Source organism: Anabrus simplex, chromosome 11 (genome assembly GCF_040414725.1).
Source record: "Anabrus simplex isolate iqAnaSimp1 chromosome 11, ASM4041472v1, whole genome shotgun sequence".
NCBI lineage: Eukaryota > Metazoa > Arthropoda > Insecta > Orthoptera > Tettigoniidae > Anabrus > Anabrus simplex.
In genome coordinates this window covers 119803901-119819495 of record NC_090275.1, presented here as the reverse complement: position 1 = coordinate 119819495, position 15595 = coordinate 119803901, and the positions used below count along the sequence as shown (strand labels likewise).

At 43.9% G+C, this 15595-nt stretch overlaps 1 protein-coding gene across 1 annotated transcript in view; it reads right to left on the bottom strand.

Moving 5' to 3' along the window:
* The window catches only part of LOC136883174 (trypsin-1-like), a 159000-nt gene that overhangs the window by 48651 nt on the left and 94754 nt on the right, over positions 1–15595 (bottom strand). The window contains exon 3 of the mRNA XM_068229628.1: positions 7271–7387. Within this exon, the coding sequence (XP_068085729.1) occupies positions 7271–7387 (117 nt within the window). The remainder of the gene's footprint in view (positions 1–7270; positions 7388–15595) is intronic.

Sequence of the window (15595 nt, the reverse complement as noted above, 5' to 3'; positions counted from 1 at the left end):
CAAACTCTAGCGGGAGAAGTTTTGTACTCTAGTTGATGCATGTATAATCGATAGGCAATGCGTACACGCTTTTAAAACATTGCTATTCTTACTGCTGCTGCTGCTATGTTCACAAGATTTTTATACATCGCTATTCTTTATGCTTTAAGTTCATGCTTATAAGTTATACTAAGTTAGCAGCATACTTATAAGGTTGTTGCACGCTCTAGTGGAAAAAGTTTAGTAAGAAAGACGATGCATGCAAAATCGATAGGTGATGTGTACACGCTTTGAACTTGGGTATTCTTTGTGCTTTAACTTCGTGCACATAGGTTATGTTTAGATTGCAGCACACACAAGCGATTATCGCACACTGTTGTGGAAGAAGTTTAGTACAAGAGTTAATGCATGCAAAATTGACTGGTGTTGTGTACACGCTATTCTTTGTGCTATAAGTTCACGCACATAGGTAGTAGCACACAATTGCGAACGTTGTACACTCTAGCGGTAGAAGTTTAGTACGATAGTCGATGCATGCAAAATCGATAGGTGATGTGTACACGCTTTGAACTTGGCTATTCTTTGTGCTTTAACTTTATACACATACGTTAGCAATACACATATACGATCGTTGTACACTCTGGTGGTAAAAAATAGTCGATGCATGCAAAATAAATAGGTGATGTGTACACGCTGTTAAACATCGTTATTTTTTGTGCTTTAAGTTCGTGCGTATAGGCTATGCTAAGATAGGAGTACAATCTAGCGGAAGAAGTTTAGTGTGATAGTTGTTGTATGCAAAATCGATAGGTGATGTGTACACGCTGTGAACTCAGTTATTCTTTGTAGTTTGAGTTCATGCGTATAGGTTATGCTAAGATATCAGCACAATCTAGAGGAAGAAGTTTAGTACGAGAGTTGATGCTTGCAAAATCGATAAGTAATATGTACACGCTTTGAAACATGGCTATTCTTTGTACTTTAAGTTCGTGCGTATAGGTTATGCTAAGGTAGCAGCACAATCTAGAGAAAGAATTTTAGTACCATAGCTGATGCATGCAAAATCGATAGATGATGTGTACACACTGTGAAACATGGCTATTCTTTGTACTTTAAGTTTGTGCGTATAGGTTATGCTAAGATAGCAGTATAATCTAGCGGAAGAAGTTTAGTACGATAGCTGATGCATGCAAATCGATAGGTGATGTGTACACGCTGTGAACTCAGCTATTCTTTGTAGTTTAAGTTCATGCGTATAGGTTATGCTAAGATACCAGCACAATCTAGCGGAAGAAGTTCAGTACGAGATTCGATGAATGCAAAATCAATAAGTAATGTGTACACGCTTTGAAACATGGCTATTCTTTGTACTTTAAGTTCATGTGTATAAGTTATGCTAAGATAGCAGCACAATCTAGCGGATGAAGTTTAGTATGATAGTCGATGCATGCAAAATCGATAGGTGATGTGTACACGCATTGAAACATAGCTATTCTTTGTACCTTAAGGTCATGCGTATAGGTTATGCTAAGATAGCAGCACGATCTAGTGGAAGAAGATTAGTGCGATATTTGATGCATGTAAAATCGATAGGTGATGTCTACACGCTTTAAAACATGGCTATTCATACTGCTGCTCTGTTCCTAAGATTTTTAAACATAGCTAATCCTAATGCTGCTCTTAACGACGTAGAGCTAAGGATTGATTACGTGAGCGTGACGTCACGACCACGTGCTCTTGTTTGGTAAACATAGCCACGTGCTTTTTTGACAGCTGTCTTCTTGACGAACCCTAACCTCACCTTGAAGGACAATAGAGCGACGCTAACCTCACTGCTACCATCTTTACGGCGGTAAAGCTCAAGGCTGCCACCTTATGCATGTTATAGCGCGGAATTTAAAATCCAACAGCAGAACGTCGCTAACCTCACTCTTGCCATCTTGATGGGCTTAAACCTTACTGTTGCTACCTTGGTTATACGCTTTTGTGTTAGTTTACTGTTAATCGCTAAGCTGTTCGCATCATCGAAGTAGAGAGTAACAAATGTCGAGTAGATTTAAAGAAGAATCTGTTAGCAGAAGATAAAAGTCCGTCATGGAAAAACCTATGTCTAGGTATATTTGCGAAGAGTGTGGAAAAGCATTTTCCCGAAGCTATCACAGGAGACGTCATGAGATATCATGTAGGACAATTTTTCAATGCAAACATTGTAGAAGAGAGTTCAAGAACGCATACAACGCTCAACGTCATGAAGCCGCGTGTAATGTAGCTTCATCGGGAACAAAATACAAAGAGCTCAACCATATTCCAGCGAACACTGATTTATGTTTGAAAAGTACACCTCTGCGAGAGATTTTTAATTCTCCCTTGTTGTCTAGGCCTGCTGCAAGTTCTGTTACTAAGCACAAACTTCAAGATAAAGAGGGGCAAGATCATGATTATGATAATAAGGATAATGATGTTGATCAAAACAGTAGTAAAGGGAAAGTAGTAGAAGAAGAAGAAAATTCATTGCCATTACAGCTTGATGATTTTACTTCATATCCTAAGCTAACTACACGTTCTGTCGCAGTGCAAACATCTCAAGAAGAGATGCAAGGTAAAGAAGAAGGAAATTTTAACACTTCATCGCTATCGAAACAAGTTAAGTTTGTACCTAGAAACGCTACTGCTGAAGCACGTATTACATCAAAACAAGTCCCTGCACATCAACTGTCTGCATATAGACTCAAAGTTCACAACAAGCCTCTGTTACCCTATGTAGATACAAGCTACTGTAACGACCCCAACGTACTCGTAAAACGTTTACAACTAAGAGCCTATCATGATGCTGGTTGCACGCAGTACAAAGAAGATATTTTTGAAATAGAGTATGAATTACGTCGTGTAGGTATTATTAAGTAAGCGCTTACCCTCACCTAAGTCATCCATCTGTAGTATATAGTCGATCGAGTAGCTGTATTCGTATAGATTATTTCCCAACATTCTCCCTTCCTTAGGATGTTAACTCCGCCTCTAGTTGTAGAGCCGGTCTCAAGCCCGGATAAAGAGAGGAGAGGCACCCTAGCCCTCTAGCCCATTAGCCCTTTAGCCCATTAGCCCTTTAGCCCATTAGCCCTTTAGCCCTTTAGCCCATTAGCCCTTTTGCCTATTAGCCCTACAAGGAATGTGCAGTAACCTAATCTTTTTAGAACAAAGGTATTCCCTGACATGTTCTAAACACATGTTGTATCGAGTACAGTGTTCGGTTCTACTTATTTAGCGTTCTAAACACTTCAATCAATGTTCCGATCACATGATAAAGTTAACGGCATAGAGTGCAGTGTTCGATTCTAGTCTTGTTATGTTTCTTTAGTGATTTGCAAATCTAAACATGCATAATGACGTCATCAGTGCAGCACGTGCTTACTCTAGCTATCCCGATGCAGGTTTAAACTTGTTCGATAGAGCTATGCCTTGACATAAGAGGAGGCCTTAACAGCTTATGTATAGCCGCTATTGTTTAAAGATAGCTGCTGTTAAGAAAAAGCACGTAGAATTTTTCAAATTACCCACCACCACATTTCAAAGGTATGAGGTTTAGTGTTGTAAAGACACCTGCACGATGCAAAGCTAGCTTTCTTCATCAGAGCAGGCACCATCTTGTGTGAGCACCTCTAGGCCGTATCATAAGGAGCTGTGTATAGTCACCGTCTTGTCGCTGCTACCTTGCGCAAGCACCCCTAGGGCGTCTCATAAGAGCAGCAGCCATCTTGTGCAAGCGCTCTTAAGCTGCCTCATAAGAAGCTATGTATAGCCCCCATATTGTAGAATTAGATAGCTGCCAATGCCAAAGGGCCTAAGTAGGGATCGAACCGTCGATCTCATCATTAGACTATGTTTTTTTTCTTGTTCCTGATATTGCAAACCCAGGTATCAGGTTTTGCTCTACGATGCACCGTTTTCGAGATATTTAACATTTTGCTTTTAAGCCCCAAATTTAATTAATCGAACCTGCACGGCACGTTATACTCTCTACCATAGCTAAACCTGATCATGTTACGAAGACTTGCTTCAATACAGGCTAAAACAGAGCGAATGCCAAAGGGCCTAAGTAGGAACCGAACCGTTGATCTCATCATTAGACTATGTTTTTCTTGTTCCTCGTACTGCGAACCGAGGTACTGGGCAGAAATTTTTTTGTCCGTTTTGCTCTACGATGCACTGCTTTCGAGATATTTAACATTTTGCATTTAAGCCCCAAATTATATGAATCGAACTAGCACGACACGTTAGCCTCTAAGCTAGCTTTCTTCATAAGAGCAGCAGCCATCTTGCGCAAGCACCCTTATGGCGTCTCATAAGGAGACGTTTATAGCCGCCATCTTGTGTCCGCCATCTTGCGCAAGCATCCTTAGGGAGTCTCTAGCCATCTTGTGCAAGGACCCTTAAGCCGCCTCATAAGAGCAACCGCCTTCTTGCTCAAGCATCCCTAGGGCATCTCATAAGGAGCCATGTATAACCGCCATCTTGCGCAAGCATCCCAAGGGCGTCTCTTAAGAACCTATGTATAGCGGCCATCTTGCATAAGCACCTTTAAGGAGTCATGTATAGCCACCATCTTGTGCAATTAGCGTCGAGAGATGGCTGCTGTAGAATTTTTCTTTTTTAAATTATCCGCCACCATATTTCAACTAAAGAGTGTAGCACTGAGGTCTGCGATGTAAGATGGCGGATGACAGCTGACAAAAAAGCGCGTGAGTTTGTTTACTAAACAGGAGCAGGTGGAATTTTTCAATTTGCCGCCACCACATTTCAAAGGTATCTAGCTAAAGATGGCAGCACGGTGCACTCTTGATTAAAGATGGCGGATGACAGCTAACAGAACTTTTCAAATTGCCCGCTAGTACATGTCATAAAGAGGGCAGCACGGTGTTCTGTGGATTAAAGATGGCGGATGACAGCTGACGAAATTGTCCGCATGATAGCAGCACAGTGCTCTATTGATTAAAGATGGCGGATGACAGCTGTCAAAAAAGCACGTGGCTTTGTTTCCAAACAAGAGCACATAGAATTTTTCAAATTGCCGCCACCACATTTCAAAGGTATCTAGCTAATGAGTGCAGCACTGTGCTCTGTTGATTAAAGATGGTGGATGACGGCTGTCAAAAAAGCGCGTGAGTTTTTTTCCAAACAAGAGCATGTAGAATTTGCCGCCACCACATAGAGGGCAGCACGGTGCTCTCTTGATTAAAGATGGCTGCTGTCATGTGGAATTACCTGCCACCACAGGTATCTAGCTAAAGAGGGCAGCACGGTGCTCTCTAGATTAAAGATGGCTGCTGTCAAAAGCATTTTTCAAATTATCCGCCACCACATTTCAAAGGTAAGTAGCTAAAGAGGGCAGCACTGTGCTCTATAGATTAAAGATGGCGGATGGCAGCTGTCAAAAAAGCACGTGGATTTGTTTATCTCACGCTAGTGAGGTTAAGTTGGTAGCAATAAGGTTTAGGCCCGCCAAGATGGCAGCACTGCCGATGACAGGTGACGAATTTACATCTACTACGATAAAGAGGGCAGCACAGTGCTCTGTGGTTTAGAGATGGCGGATGACAGCTGTCAAAAAAGCACGTGGCTGTCAAAAAGCACGTGGCTTTGTTTACCACGCGCTAGTGAGGTTAAGTTGGTAGCACTAAGGTTTAGGCCCGCCAAGATGGCAGCACTGCCGATGACAGGTGACGAATTTTACATCTAAAGAGGGCAGCCCAGTGCTCTGTAGTTTAAAGATGGCGGATGACAGCTATCAAAAAAGCACGTGGCTGTCAAAAAGCACGTGGCTTTGTTTACCACGCGCTAGTGAGGTTAAGTTGGTACCACTAAGGTTTAGGCCCGTCAAGATGGCAGTACTGAGGTTAGCGATGCGTTGTTGTCTGTCAAAAAGCACGTGGCTGTCAAAAAACACGTGGCTTTGTTTACCTCGCGCTAGTTAGGTTAAGTTGGCACTACTGAGGTTTAGGCCCGTCAAGATGGCAGCAGTGAGGTTAGCGATGCGTTGTTGTCGATGACAGCTGTCAAAAAGCACGTGACTTTGTTTACAAATTCAAATCTCGCGCCAAAATTCAAATTTCCCGCCACAAATTCAAATTTCCCGCCATAATTCAAATTTCCCGCGCCGCAGGAGGAGGAGGAGGCTGCAGAACCATCCAATTATACTACTTGCACTGATTGTTTTTCTTGAATGGATTGGTACGGATCCACACTGCTGGAATCTGGTGGAAGACCAATTCAAGGAGGTTAAGTTTCACGATCTTTCTGGCTTTCCGTGTTTACGGAGTTCAAGCAGTGCGCAAAGTACTGTAATTACACTACATTAAAGTGTAATTTTTCTTATTGTCTTGAGTACGAGAAGAAGGCAATTACGTCGTAGTGCCGCTTGCAGTTTGCGTGAGAGAGGAGAGTCTGATGTAGTAGTCTCGCCTGTGAAACAGGAGCGTACTTCGAGCTCCAAGTTAGGCGAGACGAATGAGCAATTCCACTGGCAGTCCATGGTCTGGGCACTTCGACCACAGGAGGCGACTTAGGCAAATGAACGCAGTGAGCAGCGAGCGTACCGCACAGTAGATGTTCAACACCACCTGGATTATCGGACGTTGACACCCGGACACAGAGCGGTGAGGACAGTGTCACAAAGGTGCATCCCCGCCGGAGCAGCTGCATCAGTGCGGAAGATCACGAGCACCTTTTTCATGTGCTCCGGGATGCGACTCTTACTGCTAAACACTGAGGTGGACGCACAAAGCAAACATAAGCAGGTGCATTGTTCTCATTCACGACGACGAAAAAATATCCGAGGTGCGCACAACACAAGCTTCGCTTTAATGGTTTCCGCGGGAGTTGTGGAACCATCCGGCATACAATTCGGATCTTGTTCCTACAAATCGTCATGCCTTCAACGAGCTGACATGTCATCTGGGAGTTATAACAAACAGCTGCTCTCCGATGGTTCGAAAAACAAGGAGCAGATTTCTATCGTCAGGCGACTGAAAATTCTAGCAGGTGTTTATAGAGACTGAGTGATGCCGTCACTGATCTTATGTGTGACTACTTTTTGAAAGCAACTCGTACCTACTCGTGTGTCGTTAGTGGCATCACCTGGTATACCTGATGCAATAGACTTGGCAAATAGCACCACACAACACTGGGCGTCCTGCACAGCCTAGACTAGAAATGACAAGCGGCGACTCCGCTACATTCTGGCGGAGCAAAGATAACCAGAAGAGTGGCAATTACTAGAGAAGTCCGTGGTACTCACATCTGTACCTCCCCAGCCCATGACCGTTGCAGGACTACCCTCAGGAATAGGATCATCCTGTCGAGGAAGACGGGCGAGTGAAATGGTATTCCCGTTCAACGGCCACGGCTCATCAACCTGCAACAACCCAATAAATGTAACATCAACAAAGGCAGCCCCTTTTCTGTAGAGCTTAAGAGACTACTCTAAAATTTTGAAGTGTAAAGCAATGTGGAAGGGCGGGCAAAGTAAGTGAAGATCATAAATAAACACAGCGCTTTGGTTTAAGGGCAGAATAAACATACAAAATAGGAGGACTCAATGACATACAATAAAATCTAAGCCTTTAAAATACAATACCCTCTCATTTTACGTAGAGAGTAATACGTTACAAGTGAACGTTTACGTTTGTAATGTACGGAACACACGGCTGATGAAAAACTCCAACAAATCGCAAACCAATCCCCAAGGGACGTTCCTAAATACAGAAAATAACGGAAAAGAAAATATAAACAGAGCTGCAAGGTTGAAAATTATACGTATAGCTCATTTTAGGAATTCGGACCCGTAGTCCAATATGTTACTACTAGCAAGCTCCGGTTTTAAACTGAAAGTTATTATTCAAAGTTTTACATTTTGGAGAGTCCACTGTCAGCCGAGCCCTCTGTTAGTTGGGGGAATCGTTGTTTACTTTCTGACCTAACACTCATTTCAACCTCATGTGGAAAAATTTGAATGTTTTAGCCCTATGTTACTTAACATTTAGGATGTAAAAGCGATCAGCCTGGGAAATTTTGATTTTGCACGTTGTACAGTAATGAAGGAATGAATACTTTTAAGGGGTGAATGTTTTCAAATATTTATTAACATCTAGGATATAGAAGACCACCTTCAAACAAAAAAAAAAAAGCTCATGCAAGAAACGCTTTCGAAAGAATGGAAAAAATATGTTGTTTTTGAGAGTCGACTACCATCTTAACCCCTTGGGGAAGAAATATTTTGAAGTGTAGAGTACTTTCTGACCCAGTGAGGAAAGCAATGGCAAACTACCTCACTCCTCATCTTGCCTAGTATGCCTCATTTTGGTGCTGCCATTGGTTTTTGGGGTTTCCTTATGACCCCACAACCTTTGGTGGTGCTATTTGAGGATCCAACCAGCCTCTGGGCTGTTGACCAGACAGACACAGACACAGAATATTTTACACCTAGGACATAAAAGAAGACACCTAGTATAGTAGTAGGGCTAAGACGATTTTTGAATTTTGCAGAAGAGAGCCAGCCTAACCTCACAGTCGCCATCTTGAGGGGCGTAACCTCACTTTAACGGCTAGTTGCCCTTCCCGGCACATAAAAGAGCAAGCCTAAACTAATGGAGGGGCCTAACTTTAGTTTTACGGCTAGATTCCCTTCTCGACGTGGACAGTCGTTATCCTAGAAGAGCTTCACCTTACAGGACGTAGTTTTATGGCGAGATGCCCTTCCCGACGCTATCTTGAGAGATAGAACCATGATGATTTTCCGGACGTTGTTTTAAGCAGTAGGGCAATGGGGATTGACATACGTAAGCACACGTTACCACATGGAGGAGTCAAACTACACAGGGCCGTAGTTTTACGGCAAGTTGACCTTTCTGACGCGAATTGCACAATATGGCGGATGTGCACAGCTCTTTATGAGATGGCTAAGGGGCGCTTGCGCAAGATGGCTGCTATACATAGCTTCTTATGAGGCGGCTTAGGAACGCTTGCGCAAGATGGCGGCTATCCAATCGTACAAGATGGCGGTTATACATGGACTCTTATGGAGAAAGATGACGGCTATGGGCGATTACGCAAGATGGCGGCTATACATAGGTCTTATGGAGAACTATCCCGGCCATGGGCGATTGCACAAGATGGCGACTATACACAGCTTCTTATGGGTGGGTCAAGGGCACTTGCGCATGATGGCATCTATACACGGCTTCTTATGAGACGGCTATGGGCGATTGTGCAAGATGGCGTCTTCTACTATGAGACGGCGTGGGAGGGCTTGCGCAAGATGGCGGCTGCTCTTATGAGACGAATTAAGGGTGATTGCACAAGATGGCGGCTATACACAGGCTCATATGGACCAAGCTAGCTTAAAGGCTACTGTGCAAGATGGCGGCTATACATAGTCTGTTATGACGTCTTCCTCCTCCTCTTCCTCTTCCTCTATCAAGCATGCATTATTATAACGACGCAATCTTATGCATAAAGCTAAAGTGAGCACGTGCTATTATTCTGTTTTCCACCTGGAGTGATGCGTAATCGGATAGTGTATAGTCACGAAATACGAGACTCGTGGTTTGTGCGGCATTAGAAGGTGAATTTTAGCAGTTTGACAGTCGCAAGTGTGATACATTACTCTAACTAATACAATTATGCACGTCAGAGTGTTCGTGAAGTGTTCAGTGAAACCTCTGCAAAAACAATCATGCCCCCAAAAGTTAAAGAGGTGCCAATGGAAGCCGTGAAGCAAGCAGTGCAGGAAGCGCTGTAAGGAAACTCTCAACACGCTTGCCAACCTCATCCAAGATCAGGTGACGAAGACAGTTGTAAAGCAGCTGAAAGAAAGCATAAATTTCAGTACGAGTGTGATCGAGGAACTAAAGCGTGCGCTGGAAGAAAGAGACACGACCATAAGGGAATTAAAAAGGGAGCTGCAAATTAAAACAGACAGTTTAGAGCAGTACCAAAGAAGACAGTGCTTGCGTGTGTTTGGTGTGGAAGAAACTGCAGGAGAAAACACGGACAATATTGTCATTGATATTGCTCGTGAAATTGGGGTGGAACTCTCAGTGGACGAAATAGACAGATCGCATAGGGTTGGGAAAAATCAAACTGGCCGTCCAAGACCCATAATTGTGAAGTTTGTTTCGTACCGGAAAAGAAATGCCATGTTTATAAACAAAAATAAACTCAAGGATACAAAAAAAAAACTACTAGAGAGGACCTAACCCCAGAGAGACTGCGGCTTCTGCAGGACGCTATAAGTAAGTTCAGTGTGCGGAACGTGTGTTCGAAGGATGGCATAATTTATGTTAAACAAGGAACTCGTAAAATACCTGTGTCAAACCGCGAAGATCTCGATCGTATTTGCTAACCATGAGCCGACATTCTGTAAACTAAATACCGCTGTATAGAACTTTAATCAGAATTTCAACTGTAGCTATAACCCACATGTTTATAATTAATTTCAACTTTTAGTCCCTTAATTTTATCTAGTGTAGTCTTTCTTTTTTATATCTACAGTTAAATTTTAAGTTGGCAGCAACAAACAACCAGGGAACAAATGCCTCTAGTTTCAGCCTCTCCAACCCACAGTCCCAAGCCCCCACCTAAGTACCGCTAATCACCTTCAAGGCATTCTTTCGCCTTACCCTACCTCCTTACAAATAGCTCATGTAAACACTCAGAGCATTCACCCACATTTCCCGGAATTCTCTGAAATATTCTCAACCTGCATGCCATCCTATTCTCCGAGTCGTGGTTGCGTCAATCTATCCCTTCATCTCTTGTTAGTATGAATGGTTATTCATTAGTTAGGAATGACAGCTGTAAGCTCGGTGGAGGAGTAGGTATGTATATACGGGATGATGTGAAGTATAAGGTGATATTAAAATCCCCCAGTGAGTTCTCCAATAGCCCTGAATTCTTGTTCGTTGAGCTCATAGTTCACGGTACGGTGTGGTGTATCGTCCACCGAAGACTGGTAACATCACAAATCTGGAGGAAGCCCTGCATGACCTAACACCCAGGTATTACACCCTTCCGGGCTTCGAATGGATGACCCACGCATAAGAATGCCTCCACGTAACGGGGTAAACACCCACGGATGAGATTGGATTGAAGAGCGGGTCGAATTGCTTAACGAGCTTCGAACCGCTCCCCTTCCTACTTTCTGTGCCGGCCCGGCAGCCTGAGCACTTGGGGGAGTGGTACGTTCGAAAGAAAGAAACAAATACTTGAGATGGAGCCTTATGTCTATAATATAAAAGTAGGATCTCTGGGTTCAAATGCCTAGTGGATACTGCTTAGCACTGCTACAAATGACAAGAATCATAAAATAGGGGTTACGAATACGAATTTATTCAAATATGACATATTAAGAAATTGACACAGCTCTATACAATGAATTCTCCACATATGGGAGGAAAAGAAAATAATGATCACTTTAAAATATGAATCGCCCATGGGCGTCGTCTGCATAACGGTATGATTGAGGTTTTGCGACTTGCTATCGTTCATCTTTCCTCATTAGTTCAGACCGTTCATGAAATTTTTATATTATTCTGTCGATCACACCGTGAGATGATCTGATGTCCCTATTCACAAATTACTTGTTGTTCTTAGCACGAACATAACCGGGGCCTACGCTACATAATTATCATATTAAAAGAAACATTTACATGATACACAAACACACATACCATTTAGCTAAACCCCGGACTCCTCATCTATCACCAAGACCACACAACGTGCACATAGGTTCTGTTTGAACTCAAAAATATATGCACATAATTACGAAACATACACAGATATACGGATATATACACTTCATGCACAAAGGAGAGCCATTCCTAGAAAGAAACAGCATGGTTATCAATGTCTCCGGCCCAAGGCGCACGCCTGGAGCAGCTCGCTCAAGGGCGCCATCATAATCCGGAGTCGAACTGGCCGACTCCCGACCGAGAGGTACTGCGGGTTTCTGTAGATCCCTAGAATAGCTATAGTCTCATATCACCGGATATCTGGGGGAGATCCCTACTCATTTATTAAATACCTTTAAAATTCACCGTGATATTATCATTATACAAGTATTCTTAGCTAAGCCATTTAAACCAAACAGAGGCGCGCGGGTAGACCCAGAGCTCCAAGTCTTAATACGACGGTACAAAGGGATCCCTCTGTCACGAGGGCGAGAGCCAGACACTCACAAAAAAAGGAAGGGCGGCCATTCACTTCGCACGGCCATTTCTCATTCATTGGCCACGCCAGATTCTTCTCTCCCTCACACGTCCACCCTTTCATCTCGGGGACATATATCCATGGCCCACTTCATTTGCTTATTCATATTATCGCGGAATTCCCATGAAATACTCTTTTATTCTCTCCCTTCTCATTATTAACGCTGAACGTCGACTGTGGGCACGATCACTTCTAACTCATCTCATCGTAAATTCCTCGGGCATTCGGCCCTCTCACTACGTCTCATATCGCGTATCTTCTTCCCTTGGGCATAGGGCTCTCATGACCCCTTCAGTCCACCTTTTCACACTCCTCGCTCCTATCACAGGAAATATACCTATATTTAAATCTTCTGACCAAAGATTAGGGACTCCTGCCCCTGGGTCTCACCCCGGCTATAGATTAAAAAAACACTCCAAACCATTCTGGCCAATTACTCAAAAATCACGGGAGACTTGCACATGGTTCCTCACACCTACTTAAATAACACAACATATACCTCTCTCGGTCGGGATTTCTTCTTTCTTGCTGTACATGCACTGATTATATGTGTAAGCTAGGCATGCATTGACTGACTGACCCATGAGTTTCCCCGGCATATACGACAGCCACGTGGGACAGTAGATACCAACATTTTGACATGGTTTTCCCTGCTCGCCAGCATTATTGTTCCAGCCACCCCTACGGGAAACTCAAATATTCTCCTAACCTTGTTCCCATATTTGCTAGGACATGCTACATATTACTAAAAATATAACCCTCACGATAAGCTAATCATTAAGAAAGAAATGAGTCGTCCGGGAATTTAGCCCCCTTTGATTTTACTCCAACATTATAAAAATCAATAAAATTTCCATATAGGACATGCATTATCTTACAAGATTTTGATATTTACAAAGAAAGCTAATCATATCCCCCGGTTATATTCTCATGCTTAGAAATTAGATTTGGACATCACTCATCTGTTTGGTGGCCGTTGTTTCTCCTTCCACGGGAGACCCATGATGGAGCTTTAGTGCTGCATGGCCACGCGGTAGGTGGCGGGCGTGCAGTCCTTCATCCCTGGTCCATACAAGTCCGACATCCTGGGGAACTCGTTCATAGCTGAAATCGTACAGTAATCCAAAATGGGTGACACTTTACACTCGTCACACGGCCTCTATTTCCAGAGTTTACACCACGAATAAGACGGTCTTTCACATCACGGCGGGCGCGTTCACAGCAAGAATCGGGTGGCTCACGAGACTCGAGCCCCCTGATTCAAAGTAACACTTTGGGTGATACCAAATTATGAATTTCACTGACTCATTAAAGCCGGCACTGTCTCAGCCGTATTCTGCTACTTGTTTGTAAATTATGCTCGCGGATTTAACTAGTTTGACACGCAGCACAGAGACAATTCACCTAGGCTCGTTTGGCCTCCCGTTCACTTCACAAAGACGTGCTGCACACAATAGCACTTTCAGTAAGCGGTGAAGGGTTTCGGACTGTAAACTGGAGCACAGCGGGACACAGTGTCCGTCTCAACGACCCGCAAAGAACAACTCCCCTCTGTGATGGCCAGCCCGGCCTATATTATCTTGCCCGCCGGAAGCCTGAGGGCGTAAACGTTCACGGTTCATTAAGAACAAGAGCTCCTTTCATACCAAGAATTGAAGACATTTAAATAGTGCATCTTGCAGCCCTCTTTCTCCTCTTTCATTTGAGCAAGGCGTGCTGGACCTACGATCGGCAGTTTTTATGTAATTTGCTTCCCGCCTGTGATTAATTCATAGCGTCCTTTGGGGGGTGGAGTCATCTTTTGAGCGCGACTCTTAGCTTGGGTGACGCCGTTGTATTCACATGTGTTAGCGATATGTTACATCTGGACAGCTGGTGACCTCATTTCTTCCCTGAATAAGTTATTACATATTTTAGTCTGGGAACCTATGTCTGGATCAAACTATCATCGCATTTTTACGTGCATAAAAAAACGGAAGTTCCTTATGTTAGTTTGGAACTCTGGGAAGCTAAGCCACACCTCGGGGCGTATCTGACTACTCCAGCATCGCGTCCCCTTCTATCTCTCTCTGCAAGTTGAGAGGGTATTTCCGTGGGGCTTGACTCTTGCTCTGTCTTCCCTTTGTTTTGCAGGCGCTCTTTCGCGGGTTCCGTTCTGGCCGGATGCCGCTCGATCCCCTTCGCCCATACTGCTACCAATGACGCGACCTTTAGGAGTAATTTTAATGGAGTAGAAAGGCACATATCATTCCCATGAGCTGTACAGGACACTGTATGGTTTCATTCTCCTCCTGCTTCATCAAAGAAAAAGCACGAACTCGGGATTTTTCTTTCCCTTTCAACTATCTCGGAAAGTAGTCTCTGATGATGTTCGCGTAATTGATAGACCTTCTCGGTCAACTCTGTGTTCTCCAGTTGTATCTGGTAGCATAGATTAATTAAAGCGTTCCTAAGACCGGTCCTCTTAGAGCATTCTGGACAATCTTCACAGGCTGATGCCTCGGACTCGCTCCCTTCTTCCAAAACAATGTGATTCACGGCATCATCTTCTTCATCGGCATCCATTTCTTCCATTGGATCCGGGTTGTCCTCGTCATCCTCGGCTTCTCCTGGTTCTTCTTCCTCCGGACCTTCTTCAGGGTGTTGTCCTGGGGCGTGGTACAGTTTGAGATTCGCAGCATTGTAAGTGGCCTCTGTTCTCCCATCCATTGACTGTACTTTGTAGGCATTATTCTCTAGGTTCTGGATTATCCTATACGGCCCGATGTAAAGTTCTGCGAACTTGTGGTAGTACTTCCTCGGAGGGTCGGACATGGCTGGTCGTTTGACTAATACTAGTTCTCCCACACGAAGTGGCCGATGAAATCTCCGGTTTCGATGACGTCTGAGCCTCTTCTCTGCCTGGGCTTTGAGATGGTCCAAAGCTATCCTCACACGAAGTTCAGCCGAAGGCCTGGGATCTTCTGGGCACTGTAGCACGCGGTGCCACGGTCTCTCTGGTTTCTGATCAAAATGTACCGCTTTCGGGATCTGCCCCGTAGATTCATGAATCGTCCCGTTGATGCACTCCATGATGATTGGAAGAACATCAACCCATCGCCAATGCTGTCTGGCGCCATAAACTCTGCAAAATTTTGCTATTTCGCGCATGATCCTTTCTGATGGATTGGACTCGGGATGCCTAATAGAACTGAAGATATGCTGGATTTGGAGTTGCTCGATCTCGCGTTTGAACATGGCGGACGTGAACTGAGACCCATGGTCACTCAATATCTTATCTGGCTTCCCCATAGATGGAATGATCTTATTTCGGATCTGTGTCAGTACCGACCTGGAGTTTGCCTTCTGAACTGGG